Source organism: Lithobates pipiens, unplaced genomic scaffold (assembly GCF_037356315.1).
Source record: "Lithobates pipiens isolate NorthernLeopardFrog02 unplaced genomic scaffold, aLitPip1_a1.2 Scaffold_8, whole genome shotgun sequence".
NCBI classification, from domain to species: domain Eukaryota; kingdom Metazoa; phylum Chordata; class Amphibia; order Anura; family Ranidae; genus Lithobates; species Lithobates pipiens.
The window spans coordinates 117,428,257-117,447,138 of NW_027507903.1; the positions used below are offsets into that span (position 1 = coordinate 117,428,257).

The window sequence follows — 18,882 nt, forward strand, 5'->3', positions numbered from 1 at the left end:
TAACTGTATTTGTGCCCCTTTTTTGATGGGTTTCTGGTTTTGTTTGTGTTTCAGTTGGGCCCCAGAGGGCCGGTGTGCACTGACTTTCTGAGGCCAGGCACCGGAGATAGAAGAGAGTGGGTTATATGGTCACTCTGAAGCAACTGTGAAGGCCCCCTGAGGGGGTTTGGGCTTCCATTGTGGCACCTTTGCATATTTTACTGTGGAGCCAATTGCTGCAGTCGGGCACCTGGTTGGCTCCTTCACCGAGGCCCTCAGCCCACTGACTTTGAGCGCTGGCTTTCAGACTTTGGTAAGCTTGGGCACTCATGTCAATAATACCTCAATCCTTCTCAAATGAAGCAACCCCCTTGATTCACTGGCTTCTCAACATGGGCAGCTAGAGAGTTTGAGGACTGTTTGGATTTTGAGACCTCCTCATCAGGAGACCCAGTGATCCTGGCTGCTAGTTGTGTCTTCTCCATCAATTGAGACGTCTGAGTTTTCAACATTCTGCCTCTGGTGTCACCATTGGCAGTGCTAGCCACTCTGACTCCAGAGACAGATTTTGATTTCCAACTTTTCTTTTTGCTTTCTAACATGGCCTCTTCTTCTCGCAAAGTCCTGATTAATTAGGGGTATTTCAGAATTCCACAATGCCCTCTAGTCTTCAGCTGGATCATATTAGGATCTAAGGGTTGAGCTCCCCTCCTCTACCTGTCCATACCTCGTCTGCTGTCCTCGGCGGTGCTGCTTCCCCTGCGTCTCCTCCCTCCATGGAGGCCAATAGGATCGCTTATCTCTGCCGAATCAGCTTCCTGAGCCGGGACTAGCCGGGAGGAGATGTAGGAACACAATAGAAAATATCCCGGATGGCCTCCACATGTAGCGCCACCCCTGAATGAGCCGCTCAATAATTTTGGTTCAATGTAACACACTATAAGCACATATGAAGGCACCAGATAGAAAATACTGTTTTTCCTGGTTCTATTTAAAACCAAAGAATGAGCACACTTGCTTAGAAATATACATACTTATTATTTTGGAAAGAGCTTAGTATAAACAGCAGTAGAGTATATATGCACACATTGCAAATGAAGTTGAACTGCTAACTATACTAGAATTACCAAGGTCAGCTTTTATATCACTAACTGGAATCAATGCTGGTATTAGCTGGCCAAAAACTGTGTAAATAAGTTGTGACCACACTGTATGTGAAAGATGGCTATAGTGTGGTCGTCCGGTTCAGGGAGAGTGTCCATGGATACCTCGCACATGCCCCCTGGGTAATGCATCCTGTGATTGCTGTGTCCTTCAGTTTTAGGTGATCACAGAATGGGGTAAAGGGCCAATCACTGCCACCCTTTACCATGTGATCAGCTCTGTCCAATCACCGCTGATCACATGTCAAACTTGCCAGTTATCAGCATTCCTTTCTTCACGCGCTGTCACAGTGTGAGAGGAGAGCAGGTAATCGGCAAGTGTGACATGGCACATCTACACTGATAATCAGTGACCTGATGGTCAATGCAGCCCTAACAGTGCCAATCAGTACCACCTAATCAGTGCCCATCAGTGTTGAATATCATATCATGCCCCTGTTGAAGTCCTATGGGAAAAAACACGTAGGGCGAGGCTGTCATGTTCCCTGTATTGCTTTTTAACATGTGATCACGTTTTTATTTTATGTTGCATTTCATTTTTATTGTTCATGCTGGTTTTATGCCAATAAACAGCTATTTATATATTCTTTCAATCTACACTATGGGAAGCTGTTTTTCTTTTTCATATGATCCCTTTTATGAGTTTGGCTTTATATATCGCCAAACTACTGGCTGGAAGTTTCTTCTTTTGCCATTTATTCGGATCTCTGGAGAAGAAGATTGGAACGTCCGTGAGGATGCAAACCATTCCCTTATCGGCTTGAGGATCTACAGTCCTTCCAATGGCAGACAGACCTGCGTGGTTCCATTGATGTTCCATCTCTACATGCCTGTATGACCTAGTGTTTATGCACAGGTCCAGACATTCCGGGAAGAGTACCCATTTGTTATTTACCTTGATGTCATCGAAGTGAGATATTTCTGCGATTTCTTTGGCTTATACACTGTGTGAAACACCACTTCCGAACCTCTTGGGTTCCCTCCTTATTTTTGCAGTCAACCTTCATCTCAACAGGATTTCAAACAGAGCAGGTAAATCAGCGGGAGATCTGGAACCTTCGGGCACCAATCAGTCCTGCTCACGTGCCGTTCCTGGCCACACCCCGTGGTATTGTATTCCGATAGTGGGACTAACCTGCTGTCAAATTAGTGCAGTGCAGCAAGCATTGATCAAACACAACTTTTTCAACAGTCCTATTCTTAGGCCCACCTAGTGATTGACTCCTCTTGAATATGAACAGCCATAGATGGATCCTTGTTGAACCAGCCAATTTTCGATCCATCTATGGCCAGCTTTACACTGCGTCATCAATGTGCTTTACTGGACAGGTTGTAAGTGTCAGCGCTGGGCTCTCAGCCATTCCTTCTCTATGTTCAGCTGTTAATTGCCATCATTCTACAGTGGCTCACCTGTTCATCTCCTGCTCATCAATCAAGCCCACAGCCAGCCCCTCATAACTATTTATACTTCCTGGTTCATTTCATCAATTGCCTTTTGCTTGGTCAAACATATCTAGAGACTCTATGTGCTGTATTCCTTTTTATGACTTACCTGGCTGACGTCCCTTCTGGTTGCTGATGCTGCTGCCTCTGACTACGCTGATCTCTGGCTCCCAGATTTCTTGGCTTGTTCTGACTACCTGATTTGGCTACCAAATCCTAGCTATGTTTTGACTACGGTTACCAGTTATACCATTTGTACCCTTTTATTAAAAGGTGCGATTTTTTACTGCATTTTCTGTCTCATGGTTCCCGAGAGTAAGAAAGCAGGCTCAATTACATTTTACTTGTTCTATAGATTTAGAGGTAGTGAGAGAGTTTTACAGGAATGTGGAGATGATTTTCTCCTAATGAAAAGCTTACTTGTCACACAATATGTCTTACAGGTGTGTTGTGAAAGGTTCTTCAGAGTGGTGGGTTTGGGAATAAGAATTTTTTTCACTTGTAGAATACAAAAATTATAGCTAGTGACAGCTGTCAGTGACTACATAAAATGGAAGCTTCAGGAGCACTAGGTACATTTTTCTGGCTTTTTATTAGATGGAAGGCAAATGGTAGACACATAAGACTTATTCACATTATGAAAAAAACATTACATATAGATAAATGGACAACATAAAATGTTTTTTTTTAATACCGTGTAAAAGAACTGTGTTTCAGTGAATCACCTGTGATATATGTAGCGTAATTAAACTTGTGCCCTCTCCTGAATCCTCAGGCCTTCAACTGCTTTTAGGACACGGATACTCCCCTCCTGCTGACTCCATCTACAGATCCCCCTGCTCATTTTTTGCAATCTGTGTCCCATTGCAGAAATTTACCTTCACTTCCCTTCCTGTCATGTAACCAAAACAGGAAGTGAGAGGAAATCCCTGCAAAATAAGGGAATCCATAGGGGCCTCCTAGGTCACCAGAACTAGTATCCCCATTTGATGATTTCTCTATTACTATTCTGGAGACAACCCAAAATGTGGGATTTATTTTACTTTTGATAACTATAAAACAGGAAAAACGGGGGGGGGGGGGGCAGCAATAAAAACCTGACAAGAATTTTAATCCCTCTCCACCTATTCAAAACCTAAGAAAAAAGTATTGACTTTAGTTATACATTAAGTTTTTAGTATAAGGAAGAACTACACTACAGTTCCAAATTCCCCATGAATGTAGGGCAAAATAAAACAGGTATGCTAAAAGTGAGACTGCAAACAGCAACAAATCAGGTTTTTGTCTACTGTAGCTTGAAATATTTTTGATTGGTTATCAATTACTGCACATGCAAATCACTGTTGTGCCTTTCAACTGCTTACTGATTAACCAAAACTAAATTTATTTTCAGGCTCCATGCCTGGTCTTTAGGTAAAAGAGAAGTATGTCTTGGATGACACTGGTGACCAAAAGGATAGCTGGAGTAGGTGGCAAGAATATTGTGACTGAAATTACTATAAAATTATGTTCTGAATATCTGTGCTCCTCCAAGAAAGCACATCATGGACACACGTGCAATTGTTTACTCCCGTGAACCTTACAAGACAGTGCTACTAATTTCCATGTCTAGGGAAATACAGATCATCATGTCAAATAGTAATTTGATTTGAACTTTTTCACTAGTCAGCCAAGTTCTATCATTTACAGTACATAGTGGTAGTTGTGGAGAACAGATGCTTTATGTGCCCATAACACTAAGGGGGTTAGCTTAACAACACAAAAAAAAACGATTTTTTTTTTTTTTTTATCAAATGCAATTTTCTTTATTATGGCAGTACTTTCTCCATTAAAACAAAAACGGAACCAATCTGAATATCAAAATACATGTATGAACCAACTTTGACTTTTAAATCATAGTACAAAGTAAGTGCTAAATGAAACAATCCACAAGGCAAATTTACATATAGACACATCCTCTCATAATAGTGCAAATTGTCAAGAGAGGACAATCTCTCCAAAAATGCAGAAGAGGTCCATATATACCATGTAAGGGGTAAGAGGAAGACAGCATAGCTAACCACATGCATTCTGGAAAATATTCTGAATTTTAGGTTTATAATATAAAAATTATTAACAATAACACACTGTGTTAGTTGCTGAATTGCTTGATAAACTTCTCAGATTTTTGCCTCACTAAGGTGTGTTGTTGATGAGATGAGCATGCTTCATCTAAAGCTTTGAGGACTTCCTGAAACAAAAAAGCAAACCAAAAAAAAAATCACTGACAAATATGTAAAACATTTCCACAGGTTGAATAAAACATCAAGAAAAGGCATACAGCAAAAAGGCACAAGCAGCAGGACTTAATTGGTTATAGCAATAATAATAAGTCAAACTCCCTGGAGTAAATTGAATAAAATATCAGGCAAGAATCAGGTCGAGAATGTCAATGTGTTTAGGAATGCATCTGCTGACAAGCATATAATTAGGTAGCTATATACCTGGGCAGTCGCACTATCTTGGAGCATAATCCTTTTTTGAACTTCCTGACCTCTGTTTTCCTTCTTCTGGAAGACTGTTATACCCTTGTCCTGTGAAAAGAAGGATAGGCAATTAACCAAGCTGTTGGCACAGATAGTTTAGTGGAGACCAACTAGATTTGGTTTTTGGTACCCACTAATGACATTGAAATTTAGAGGTCTTTACAGTGTAGTAAGGATATGCAATAAAGTTACTCAGACATTTATGTAAATTGGTAATCTGTAACCATTAACATTCTGTACATGCCAAATTATTACCGGTAAGCTAGGATTTATAGGTTAGTCATAAGGGCCAATGCAGTGAAAGGCTCAACAGCAAAAACCAATATATTAAATCAGCAGCTCCCTAAATCAAGGACACCTGACCTATATGAGCTTGCTGGATATCCCAATCCTAAACTTTTAGCTTATTGGGCATCCAATTCTCAAACCATAGGCATTATATAACCCCCACACCCAAAAGTGCAGCTGTACCAGCCTTCACTCTTCTGGAAAGGCTTTCCTGACAGCTGAATGTAAACAAAACAAATGCCGGTAATTAAAAACTAAAAATAACTGGTGGGGGGGCCCCCCCTTCAATCAATACCAGGCCTCTATCCGAGCATGCAATCAGGAAAGGGGGGGGGGGAAGAGCGAGTGCCCCTTCCCTCTCCTGAACCATACCAGGCCACATTCCCTCAACATGGGGTGGGGGGTGTGCTTTGAGGAAGGGGAGATCCCCCAAAGCACCTTGCCCCCATGTTGATGAGGACAAGGACCTCTTCCCCACAACCCTGACCTGATGGTTGTGGGGAGTGCAGGGGGGGTGGGAGTGACTTACCAGAATCAGGAAGCTCCCTTTAACAATGGGGCCCCCAGATCCCGGCAACTCCCCCCATGTGAATGAGTACATAGTACCCCTACTCATTCACCAAAAAAGTGTAAAAAGTCAGTGTAAAAACAAACACAAGTCCTTTATTAACTACTCCAGCCCGGACCATTTGGCTGGTCAAAGACCAGAGCTATTTTTACAATTTGGCACTCCACTGCTAACTGGTAATTGCGCGGTCATGCAATGTTGTACCCAAACAAAATGTTTTTTTCCCCCCACAAATAAAGCTTTCTTTTAATGGTATTTGATTGCCTTTGCGATTTTTATTTTTTGTGATATAAACAGAAAAAGCCAGAAAATTTAGAAAAAATATATTTTCTACTTTTTGTTATAAGAAAAATCCAATAAACCAAATTTTAGTCATACATTTAGGCCAAAATGTATCCAGCCACATGTCTTTGGTAAAAAAAAAAAAAAAAAAAAAAGTCAATAAGCGTATATTATTTATTGGTTTGTGCAAAGGTTATAACATCTACAAACTAGGGTACATTTTCCGGAATTTACACAGCTTTTAGTTTAGGACTGCCCGATTTATTGAGGTGCTAAAATGGCAGGGCAGTACAAACCCCCCTCCCCCCCAAAATGACCCCATTTTGGAAAGTAGACACCCTAAGGAAATTGCTAAGAGGCATGTTGAGCCCATTGAATATTTTTTTTTTGTCCCGAGTGATTGAATGATGACACAAAAAAAAAAAAGTCACTAAATGATATATTGCTCACACTTGCTATGGGCATGTGTGGAATTACACCCCAAAATACATTCTGCTGCTTCTCTGAGTACGGAGGTACCACGTATCAGACTTTTTGGAAGCCTAGCTGCATACGGGGCCCCGAAAACCAAGCACCGCCTTCAGGATTTCTAAGGGCGGAACTTTTTGATTTCACTCCTCACTACCTATCAAAGTTTTGAAGGCCATAAAATGACAAGATGGCACAAAACCCCCTCAAATGACCCCATTTCGGAAAGTAGACACCCCAAGCTATTTGCTGAGAGGCATTGTGAGTATTTTGCAGCTCTCATTTGTTTTTGAAAATGAAGAAAGAAAATACATTTTTTTTTCTTTTTTCAAATTTTAAAACTTTGTGACAAAAAGCTAGATCTGTAAAATACTCACCATACCCCTCAGCAAATAGCTTGGGGTGTCTACTTTCCAAAATGGGGTCATTTGGGGGGGGGGGGGGGGTTGTGCCATTTGGGCATTCCATGTTCCAAATCAAAAATGTACACCCTTAGAAAGCCTGAAAGCGGTGCTTGGTTTTCGGGGTCCCGTACGCGGCCAGGCTCCCAAAAAGTCTCACACATGTGGTATCCCCCGTACTCAGGAGAAGCAACAGAATGTATTTTGGGGTGTAATTTCACATATGACCATGGCATGTTTGAGCAATATATCATTTGGTAACAACTTTGTGCAAAAAAAAAAAAAGTTTATAATTTTCCTGCAACTTGAGGCAAAATATAAAATATTCCATTGAAACAACATCTCAGCAAATAGCTTGGGGTGTCTACTTTCCAAAATGGGGTCATGGGGGGGGGGGGGGGTTGAACTGTCCTTCCATTTTATCCACAACATTTAGAAGCTAATGTCACACATCATTCACTCTTCTAACCACTTGAAGACAAAGCCCTTTCTGACAATTTTTGTTTACATGAAAAAAAAAAAATATATATATATATATATATATATATATTTTTTTTAGCAAGAAAATTACTTTGAACCCCCAAACAGGCCCTACAGAATAAAAAATAGTGGGCATTTCATTTTTTTTGTGCACAGTATTTGGCAGCGATTTTTCAAACACATTTATTTTTTTTGGGGAAAAACAGGATTTTTAAAACAGCTTACCTGTAAAATCCTTTTCTTTGATGTACATCAGGGGACACATCAAACATTCATCAAACATTTGGGCAATATAGTGCGTTTTAGTGCATTAAAATTAAAAAAATGTGTTTTTCTTTTCTTACATCAGGGGACAAAGAGCCATAGTACTTACTATGTGGGATGTCCCATAGCAATGGCAACTGAAGGGAGGGAGACACAACAAAAAAGGAGGCCAGAGGACTCATACTGCAGCCTGCAGAACACTGCGCCCAAAGGCAATATCCTCATGACCTTTAACATCGATTTGATAAAATCTAGTAAACGTATGAACTGAAGACCAAGTTGCAGCCATACAGATCTGAGCCATAAAGGCCTGATGATGCACCGCCCAAGAGGCACTAATCGCCCTGGTTGAGTGTGCTTTCACATGAAAAGGAGGAATCTTTTTCTTTAAGCTGTAAGCTTGAATAATGACTTGACGAATCCATTTGAAAATAGTACATTTTGATGCTGCCTGTCCCCTTTTTGGACCTTCTGGCAGTACAAACAAAACATCTGTTTTGCGAACCTGAGCGGTCGCCTTAAAGTAGACTCTGATCGCTCTTACTACATCAAGGGAATGTAGTGCCTTTTCTTCCCCAGATAGAGGCTCTGGGAAGAAAGCAGGAAGAACAATATCTTAGTTTAAATGAAAACCTGTTACCACTTTGGTAGGAATTCAGGATTAGTGATGGAGGAACTTCCGACGGGACGTTTCGCGGAGGTGGCCGATAGTTCGCGAACCGTAATGTTCGCGGCGGGCCCCATTGACTTCAATGGGAGGCGAACTTTGCAAACCTACAGGTCAAATTTGCAGTCACAAAATAATTACTAGCTGTGCAAACATAGTCCCACCACATGGCCAATGACATAACACATGTATGAGGTGAATCTGGGATCGACAACTACAAGCATTCTTTTTTTATATGTGAAATTCTGACAATTCAGGACTGTGGAGCGCATGAAGGCAATGGAGGAGAGGGAAGGTCAGGGTAGGCAAAGAAGAGGGTGCAGGAGATGATCACCAACAGCGTGATATACAGCAATGACACCTGCACCGTGATAGAGTGATCTGACACCGGCACCGTGATAGAGAGCACTGACATCAGCAGCGTGACATACAGCAATGACACCTGCACCGTGATAGAGTGATCTGACACCAGCACCGTGATAGAGAGCACTGACACCAGCACCGTGATAGAGAGCACTGACACCAGCACCGTGATAGAGAGCACTGACACCAGCACCGTGATAGAGAGCACTGACACCAGCACCGTGATAGAGAGCACTGACACCAGCACCGTGATATACAGCACTGACACCAGCACCGTGATATACAGCACTGACACCAGCACCGTGATATACAGCACTGACACCAGCACCGTGATATACAGCACTGACACCAGCACCGTGATATACAGCACTGACACCAGCACCGTGATATACAGCACTGACACCAGCACCGTGATATACAGCACTGACACCAGCACCGTGATATACAGCACTGACACTAGCACCGTGATATACAGCACTGACACCAGCACCGTGATATACAGCACTGACACCAGCACCGTGATATACAGCACTGACACCAGCATCGTGATATACAGCACTGACACCTGCACCGTAAGCAGCCCCAAGAGGAAGTCAGCATAGCACAGGGGTGGTGGGAGCCCCTCATAATAAGCAGCCCCAGGAGGAAGTCAGCACAGCACAGGGATGGTGAGAGCCCCTCATAATAAGCAGCCCCAGTAGAAAGTCAGCACAGCACAGGGATGGTGGGAGCCCCTCATAATAAGCAGCCCCCAGTAGAAATATGACACCGCTCAACCTCTTCAAACAGGAGGGTACGGGCATATAGTACGGTGTGCTTTTTTTGGACAAGGAAGTGAGCCAAATTAAGAAAGAAGGTCTGTGTGCTCGATTAAAAAAATTTTTTATAGACATATACATGGTCTACTGGTCACATGTGTTGAATTCCTCCGAGATCCATGCCTCATTCATTTTTAGAAATGTGAGGTAGTTAACACTGTCGTGAGCTAGGCGAGTACGCTTATCGGTCACGATCCCCCCTGCTGCGCTGAATGTCCTTTCGGACAGGACACTGGACGAGGGGCAAGCCAACAGTTCAATTGCAAATTGGGCAAGCTCTGGCCAGAGGTCAAGCCTGCCCACCCAGTAGTCCAGGGGTTCATCACTCCTCAGAGCGTCCACATCGGCTGTTAACCCGATGTAGTCAGACACCTGACGGTCTAGGCGTTCCCTGATGCTTTTTAAAGTGCAAAAGCTAAAGAGTCTATAAACTCTGGTATATAATCTGAAATTTAGGCAGCTATAGACGCTATACTGGTAATGGCGGGGATCATCGACTTATAGTGTGACTGTGATAGGGTGGTGGAAAATCTGGAGCTAACCGACACTGCCTAGGAGGGTCATGAACCGACTATCTGACACTGATGTCACTAGTGAAACTAATACAGTGATCAGTGATAATATTGTACGCTGACGCAGTACCAATGACACTGGCTGGGAAGGGGTTAAAATAAAGGGGAAATCAAGGGGTACACGATGTGCTCAACAAGTGTAATGTGTGCTGCTTTGACTTACTGATCTGGCTGCTTTTTCTCCCTGAGAGAAGAAACAGCCAGATCGCTGCTCTAATGTATACAGAGTTCTGTGTTATATATACACATACACACACAGTGGGGAAAATAATTATTTGATCCTCTGCAAATTTTTGTAAGTTTGCCCACTTACAGTACAAAGAAATGAAGGGGTCTAAAAATTTTATCATAGGTGTATTTTAAAACGATAGAGACAGACTATCAACCAAAAAGCCAGAAAAAAACACGATACAAATGTTATAAATGTAGTTGCAGTTAAGTAAAATAAGTGTTTGATTCCCAAGCAAAACATTACTTAGTACTTGGTGAAAAAAACACGTTGGCAAGCACAGAGATGAGATGTTTCTTGTAGTTAGTGACCAGGTTTGCACACATCTCAGGAGGGATTTTGGTTCACCCTTTTACAGATTTTCTCTAAACCCTTAAGGTTTCTTAGCTCTCACTTGGCAACTCGAATTTTCAGCTCCCTTCAAAAGTGTTTTATAGGATTAAGGTCTGGAGACTAGCTAGGCCACTCCATGACCTTAACGTGCTGCTTCAGTCACTCCTTTGTTGCCATAGCGATATGTTTTGGGTCATTGTCATGCTGAAAGACCCATCCATGACCCATCTTCAGTGTTCTGGCTGAGGGAAGAAGCTTTTCATCCAAGATTTTACAATACATGGCCCCATCCATTGGCCCCTCAATATGGCAAAGTTAGCCTGTACCTTTTAGCAGAGAAACAACCCCAAAGCATAAAGTTTCCACTTCTGTGCTTGACTGTAGAAATTAGGGGTGCACCAATCCACGATCCGAACGGGTCACCCCGTTCGGATCAGCACACACTGCGGTCTGGGCCTTAGGAAAGGCCATAGCTTCGGCCTAGTTTCGGAGCGACGGCCATCTTGTTACACCCATCGGCGTTTACAATGTGATCGCTCTGTGACGGAGCGATCACCTGTAAACAAACCGGCGTCTCTCTCCCCTCTCTGTACTGATCTGTACAGTGGAGGGGAAAAATCAGATGGCAGCCACAGCCATCCCAGCAATACCCTGCCAATACTCTGCAATACATACCCTGCCACTACTCTGCAATACATACCCTGCCACTACTCTGCAATACTTACCCTGCCACTACTCTGCAATACTTACCCTGCCACTACTCTGCAATACTTACCCTGCCACTACTCTGCAATACTTACCCTGCCAATACTCTGCAATACTTACCCTGCCAATACTCTGCAATACTTACCCTGCCAATACTCTGCAATACTTACCCTGCCAATACTCTGCAATACTTACCCTGCCAATACTCTGCAATACTTACCCTGCCAATACTCTGCAATACTTACCCTGCCAATACTCTGCAATACCCTGCAATTAGGGATGAGCTTCATGTTCGAGTCGAACATACCATCGACTCTAACATCGGCTGTTCGCATGTTCGGCGAATACCGAACGTTATGGGCGGTTCGCGCCAAATTCGTGTGGCGCTCACGGCCCACAATGCAGTGCATTGCTGGCTCATGATTGGCCAAGCATGCACTGTGACCCCACATGCTTGGCCAATCACAGCGCCGGCAGCGAGAAGAGCCACGAGATGCCTGTGGCCAATCATAGCTCAGGCTGTGTAGTACACGCCCCACACTATATAAGGCCACCAGCGCGGCGGCCTTGTGTAGTGTGTTGGCGTCTGTAGGAGTTCTCTGTGTACCTTCAACACAGTATACACCATTAGTTATCGGCTGATTTTGCGTTCTTGCTCTTCTGTAATTGAGCTTTTAGCAATCTGCAGGAGATTGTGTGTGTTGTCTGCGTGCCCTGAGCACACTATACACCATTATATCCACCTTTATAGCTCTTCTCTAATTGAGCCATCTGCCAGAGTTAGTTGGTGTTGTGTGCCTCCAGCACAGCACAGTATACACCAGTATCTACCCTTTAATTCCTGTTCTATAATAAAGGCATCTGCAGGAGTTAGTGTGTGTTGTGTGCCTCCAGCACAATATACACTACCCAATTGCTGGTTTTCCCATCTCCCTTCAGGCCATTACCATGTCTGGAAGGCCAACAAGGAGAGGCAGACAGGCACGAGCCGATAAAACAGGGCAAGCAGGCTCTGTGTCTAGAGACAACAGTGCTGGTAGTGGACGCGGTGCATCGTCATCATCAGCACGTGGCCATGGGACACGCTTGTCCTTTTTGGCAGCTGGGCGTGTTGAGCCGCATCATGCCGAAGACTTGGTAGAGTGGATGACCAAGCCCTCTTCATCCTCCTCATCCTCTCTCACCCAGGCTCAGGGTACTAGCAAAGCAGCTGTCAATGCATCGTTTTCCCTCGTCTCAATGTCATCATCAGTGACTCCTTCCCTAGACCCACCACGTCCTCCTGAGGAGTCCCCTGAACTCTTTGAGCACAGTGTTGGGTACATGCTCCAGGAGGATGCCCAGTGTTTTTTAGGCTCTGATGATGATACTCAGCTAGAGGAAGGCAGTAGCGTGAGCACAGAGAGAGGGGATGCTCAAGAAAGACAGCAATCTGGCAGTCATGTTCCACAAGCTGCAGCATACTGCCAGGTTTGCTCCGGCGATGAAGAGGGAGGGGATGATGAGGGCACTGACTCCACGTGGGTGCCTGGTAGGAGAGAGGAGGAGGAGGAGGCACATGTCCAATGAGGCAGGATGCCCTCTGGGGGCCAGCTTAGGGGCAGCACACCGACTGAATCACACCGCAGAGCTCTGCCTGTGCAGGGCGCTGCCTCTGCACGTTATTCTAAAAGTTCTTTGGTGTGGGCCTTTTTTGAGACGAGTGCATCAGATCGCACCACTGCTATTTGCAACATATGTCTCAAGCGTATCTCGCGTGGCCAAAACATCAGCCACTTGGGCACCACATGCTTGACCAGACATATGTTGACCTGCCATGCAGCTCGTTGGCAAGCGTACCTCAAAGACCCACACCAAAGAACAAAGCGGACCTCTCCTTGCTCCTCATCAGCTGGGATCTCCAACCCCACTAGACCTTCAGTCCTCTCTGAAACCTGCTCTGAGAGGAATGAAGGTGTAGAATTAGGTGTGTCACAGCCAAGTGCTTCCGGGCACTCTGCTAGCAGTACACCCACGTCCGATTATAGCAGGCAAATTTCCCTGCCCCAGCTGCTGGACCGTCAAAAGAAGTTCACTCCCAGCCATCCACATGCCCAGCGGTTGAATTCTAGCTTGGCTAAATTGCTAGCACTTCAACTGCTGCCTTGAGGAGTTGGTAGAGTCGGCCCCCTTCTGTGAGTTTGTACAATGTGATGTTCCTCAGTGGCAGGTCCCCAAACGCCACTTTCTCACGGAAGGCGATTCCGGCTCTCTACCGGCATGTGGAAGGCAATGTCCTTGCCTCGCTGGACAGGGCGGTCAGCGGTAAGGTGCATATTACCGCTGACTCATGGTCCAGCAGGCATGGACAGGGACGTTACCTGTCTTTCACGGCCCATTGGGTCACTCTTCTGGCAGCTGGGAAGGATGCAGGACAAGGTGCAGTAGTGTTGGAGGTTGTTCCGCCACCACGCCTCCAAAATACTACTACTGGTTGTGACACATCTCTCTCCTCCACCCCCCCTCCTCCTCTTCTTCCTTCATGGCCTCTTCCAGTGCTCTGTCCTCAGAACCAGCGGTGCTCCGTAGGCGTTCCAGGGGCTACGCAAGTACGCAGGCAAAACGATGCCATGCCGTGCTTGCGCTGGTTTGTTTGGGGGACAGGAGCCACACTGGGGCAGATATTTTGTCAGCTCTGAAGGGGCAGGCCGAGAGGTGGTTGACGCCACGCCAGCTTAAGCCAGGATTGGTGGTTTGTGACAATGGCACCAACCTCCACTCCGCCCTCCGACAGGGACAACTGACCCATGTGCCCTGTGTGGCTCACGTCCTTAACCTGGTGGTGCAGCGGTTCTTGGGCCGGTACCCGGGCTTACAGGATGTCCTAAAGCAGGCCAGAAAAGTCTGTGTGCATTTACGCCGATCATTTAATGCCTGTGCTCGGCTGGCTGAGCTCCAAAAGGAGTTGAACCTGCCCAAGAACCGCCTTATATGTGACATGCCCACCAGGTGGAACTCAATGTTGGCCATGCTGCAGCGGCTGCACACGCAGCAGAGGGCCATCAATGAGTACCTGTGCGACTACGGCACCAGGACAGGGTCAGGGGAGCTCGGTTTTTTCTCACCACGCCAGTAGGGCATGATCAGGGATGCATGCACTGTCCTGTCACCATTTGAGGAGGCCACAAGGATGGCGAGCAGTGACAGTGCATGCACCAGTGACACTGTACCTCTTGTCCACCTCTTGGAGCATACGCTGCGTGGAATAATGGACAGGGCACTTGAGGCAGAACAGAGCCCTCTCAAGGCCCCCTTTATCCAGACAGTGTTCCTGCTGAGCCACCCATCACACAGGATGAGGAGGAGGGTGAGCACAGGATTGTGTGAGCATGGAGGTGGAGGCTGGCACTCAGCATCATCAGCAGTCTTGTAGGGATGATTTACAGTCCCAAGAAACCCGTGGACTTGTACGTGGCTGGGAGGAGGTAGCTGCGGATCATGTTGTCTTTAGTGACCCAGAGGACTCTGGACCGAATGCCTCAGCTAACCTACGCTGCATGGCCTCCCTGATCCTGCAAAGCCTGCGGAAGGATCCTCGTATTCTTCGGATCAAGGAGAGGGACCATTACTGACTGGCCACTCTCCTTGATCCACGGTACAAGGGTAAGTTTGCCGACCTTATCTTGCCATCGCAGAGGGAGCAGAGGATGAGACATCTCCGGGAGGCCTTGAAGAAAGGTCTGTGCAACGCATTCCCAGAGACTGGGAGGTTACAAACTCCTGGTCCTGGACAACGTGTTGCTGAGGCATCGGTCAGAAGGAGCGGTGGAGAAGGTGGCCGTCTGACTGATGCTTTCAGACAATTTTTTAGTCCGCAGCCCCAAGGTATGATCGGTTCCAGCAGCCATCGCCAGCGTCTGATTTATATGGTGCAGGAATACCTAGGGGCAAGGTCAGACTTGGACACCTTTCCCACTGAAAATCCTCTGGCTTACTGGGTCTTGAGGATGGATCACTGGCCAGAGCTTGCACAGTATGCAATTGAGCTACTGGCCTGACCTGCATCCAGCGTTCTTTCGGAACGCACCTTCAGTGCTGCTGGTGGCTTTGTTACCGATCACAGGGTGCGCCTGTCCACCGACTCGGTTGATCGACTGACCTTCATAAAGATGAATCAGTCTTGGATCACCCACAGCTACCAAGCACCTGAAGCTGATGTAACCGAATAATTTAAAATATCACATCCCTTCAAGACTGCCTATGCTGATGCTGAGTGACTGTCCTTTTATGTTGATTGTCTATCCTCTTCCTCCTCCGCTATGTTGGAAGAACATTTTTGGTTCTGGGTGATGCCACCAGCCCAATTTTTCAGCCCCTGTTCAACAGGGGTGTTTAATTACAATTTTTGATGCAATGCTTTGCAGCCGGGCTCATTCCTGCACTACAACTAGAGTATATGGGAGAGGTTGCAGTGTCGTGGCACCAGTGCCTAAGGCCCAATTTTTCAGCCCCTGTTTAACAGGGGCATGTAATTACAATTCTTGATATAATATTTCACAGCAGGGCCCATTCCTGTGCCCACCGAGAGTAACTGTGAGGACTTATAGTGTTGTGGCACCAGCACCACAACCACCAAAGGACCAATTTTTCTACCACTGTTCAACAATGGCATGCAATTACAATTACTGATATAATCCTTCACAGCAGGGCACTCCAGCGCCCACCAAGAGTCACTTTGAGGGCTTACAATGTTGTGGCAACACCAAAACCTTGTTCCACCATTTCTGCAGAGCATATAGGGCAGGCCCCTACTTTCAAACATCCAACTTACAAATGTCTCCTACTTGCAAACGGAAGGAGACAACAGCAAGTGAGATGAAAAAAGACGGACGGCAAAACAAATTATACAGGGGTGATAACCCTTCCCTATGTTTTCCAAAAAGCTTAAAAATTGATTTTTTGACTGGAGCTACACTTTAAAAATGTACCAGTTCAAAATTACAAACAGATTCTACTTAACACAACAAATCTACACAGTCCCTGTCTTGTTTGCACCGCCTGTATACTGCTGTTCTGAGTATATAGGGCCTGGGGGCTCCACGTCTTTCCTTTTTTAATATGGGTACGGGGTTCCTCTTAATATCCGTACAAGACCCAAAAGGGCTGGTAATGGGCAGGGGGTCTACCCATTCCATTTTTCTCAATGATTTTCATCCATATTGCCAGAACCAGATATTACATTAAAAACGCAAGCAGTTTGAAATGACTTTTTTTCAGTTAAATGTCATTTTGTGCAGGGACTGTTCTAAACACGGGAAACACGTGGCACTTCACAGGCATACTATAGACACCCCCCAGGCACGATATTTAAAGGAATATTTCCCTTTTTTTTCACTTTAATCGTCATTAAAATCAGTGCTCCCGCCAAAACGTCAGTTTTTAAAAACATTTTAGGCATTGACCCATGTCCCCTGGAGCAGGAGCCAGGTCCCCAAACCCTTTTTAGGACAGTATCTTGCATATTAGCCATTAAAATTAGCACTTTTTATTTCGAACGTTCGAGTCCCATAGACTTCAATGGGGTTCTAACGTTCGTACGAATTTGCGATCCGTCGAAAGTTCTGATGCGAACCGAACCAGGGGGTGTTCGGCTCATCCCTACCTGCAATACTCTGCAATACCCTGCCAATACTCTGCAATACCCTGCCAATACCTATCCTGCCAATATTCTGCAATACCCTGCCAATACTCTGCAATACCCATCCATGCTCAGCCAATATTACATTGGGGGAGATGACGTGGATATTACAGTGGGGGAGATGTATATTGCAGTGGGGTTTTTCAAATTCAATTATTATTTGCTGATCCAAAAAATGATACGATCCGTGACTCTGATCCAAGGACCGATCTGATCCATGAGTTTTTTGATCCGTTGCACCCCTAGTAGAAATGGTGTCTCAGTATTATAGTCAGCATTTTTCTTCCTCCAAACACGGTGAGTCCCCCCCTCCTCAAGAAGGCACATGTACAGTCATGCCAATGAACATCTAAATCAGGGGTACTGAATTAAAATTCATGGGGGTTCGGTCAGAAACATTTTCTTCTAGCAGAGGTCCAAATGTCATATTGGTGTTATGACTCAGATCCTCCACATGTCACAGCACGGGCCCACACACATCACACGTTAAACTTTTTTTTTCTTTCAACTTTATTGAAATGTCAAAATTTATTTTTTTCATTTTTATGCACTGCAGCTCAGTTGCGGTGCATAGAAACAGTGTGCATTTTGCACCACACTGCTCAGCACTCAGGGGTGCTGTTGCAGTGTGAACAGGACACAGAGAAAACAATTGGTTTCTATTGCCCTTTCAGAGACTTGTGTTTTTCTATGGCAGAAATCACAGACCCTCTTTTACATCAGTGTCCTCAGTCCCCCCTTTCACATCACAGACCCCCTTTTACATCAGTGTCCTCAGCCTCCGCTTTTACATTACAGATGGTCTTAATCACAGAACCCCCATCACAGACTGACCCATCACAGAACCCCCCAATCACAGGACCAACCCATCACAGGACCAACCCATCACAGGACCAACCCATCACAGGACCAACCCATCACAGGACCAACCCATCACAGGACCAACCCATCACAGGACCCCTGCACCAGAGACCAGCCCATCACAGAGCTCATACATGTACAATCAGGGCAGATTTTTTTTACAGAACACAGGCAAAGGGAAACTTCATATACTGGTACAGAGAGGATGGCAGCATTTATTAGACGTGGGTTAACAACCACTTTAAGGTCATGGAGTGACCTAAGTCTCCAGACCTTAATCCTATAGAAAATTATGGAGGGAGCTGAAACTTCCAGTTGCCAAGCATCAGCCAAGAAACATTAAGGATTAAGAAAACGTCTTACCTCTGTGCTTGCCAACAATGGTTTCTCCACCAAGTACTAAGTCATGTTTTGCTTGTGGACTGAATACTTATTTTACACACTGAACTGCAACTTAATTTATAGCATTTTTTTCCCCAGGATTTTTGGTTGATATGCTGGCTCTATCATTTAAATACACCTATGATAAAAATTATAGACCCTTCATTTCTTTGTAAGTGGGCAAACTTACAAAAACTGCAGGGGATCAAAAAAAATATTTTACCTACGTATATATACAGTGGGGAAAACAATGATTTGATCCCCTGCAGATTTTGTAATTTTGCCCACTTACAAAGAAAGTACGTAATAGAGGAAGTTTGGGACTTTAAAATGAAGCACTTGGATAATGGAGGTAGGTTTTAACCATATTAAAAAAATAATAATTTTTTATTGATTGTTCAGTAACAGATCATAA

General features: G+C 44.9%; 1 protein-coding gene across 4 annotated transcripts in view; it reads right to left on the minus strand.

The window, feature by feature from the left end:
- Window positions 1–3,158: 3,158 nt before the first annotated feature.
- The window catches only part of VPS13C (vacuolar protein sorting 13 homolog C), a 626,331-nt gene continuing 610,607 nt past the window's right edge, over window positions 3,159–18,882 (minus strand). For all 4 annotated transcript variants that reach the window (XM_077473219.1, XM_077473221.1, XM_077473220.1 and 1 more), the window contains 2 exons: window positions 5,069–5,158; window positions 3,159–4,815 (listed from right to left, as the gene is read on the minus strand). In XM_077473219.1, coding sequence (XP_077329345.1) covers window positions 4,717–4,815; window positions 5,069–5,158 — 189 coding nt within the window. In that variant the 3' untranslated portion in view covers window positions 3,159–4,716. The remainder of the gene's footprint in view (window positions 4,816–5,068; window positions 5,159–18,882) is intronic.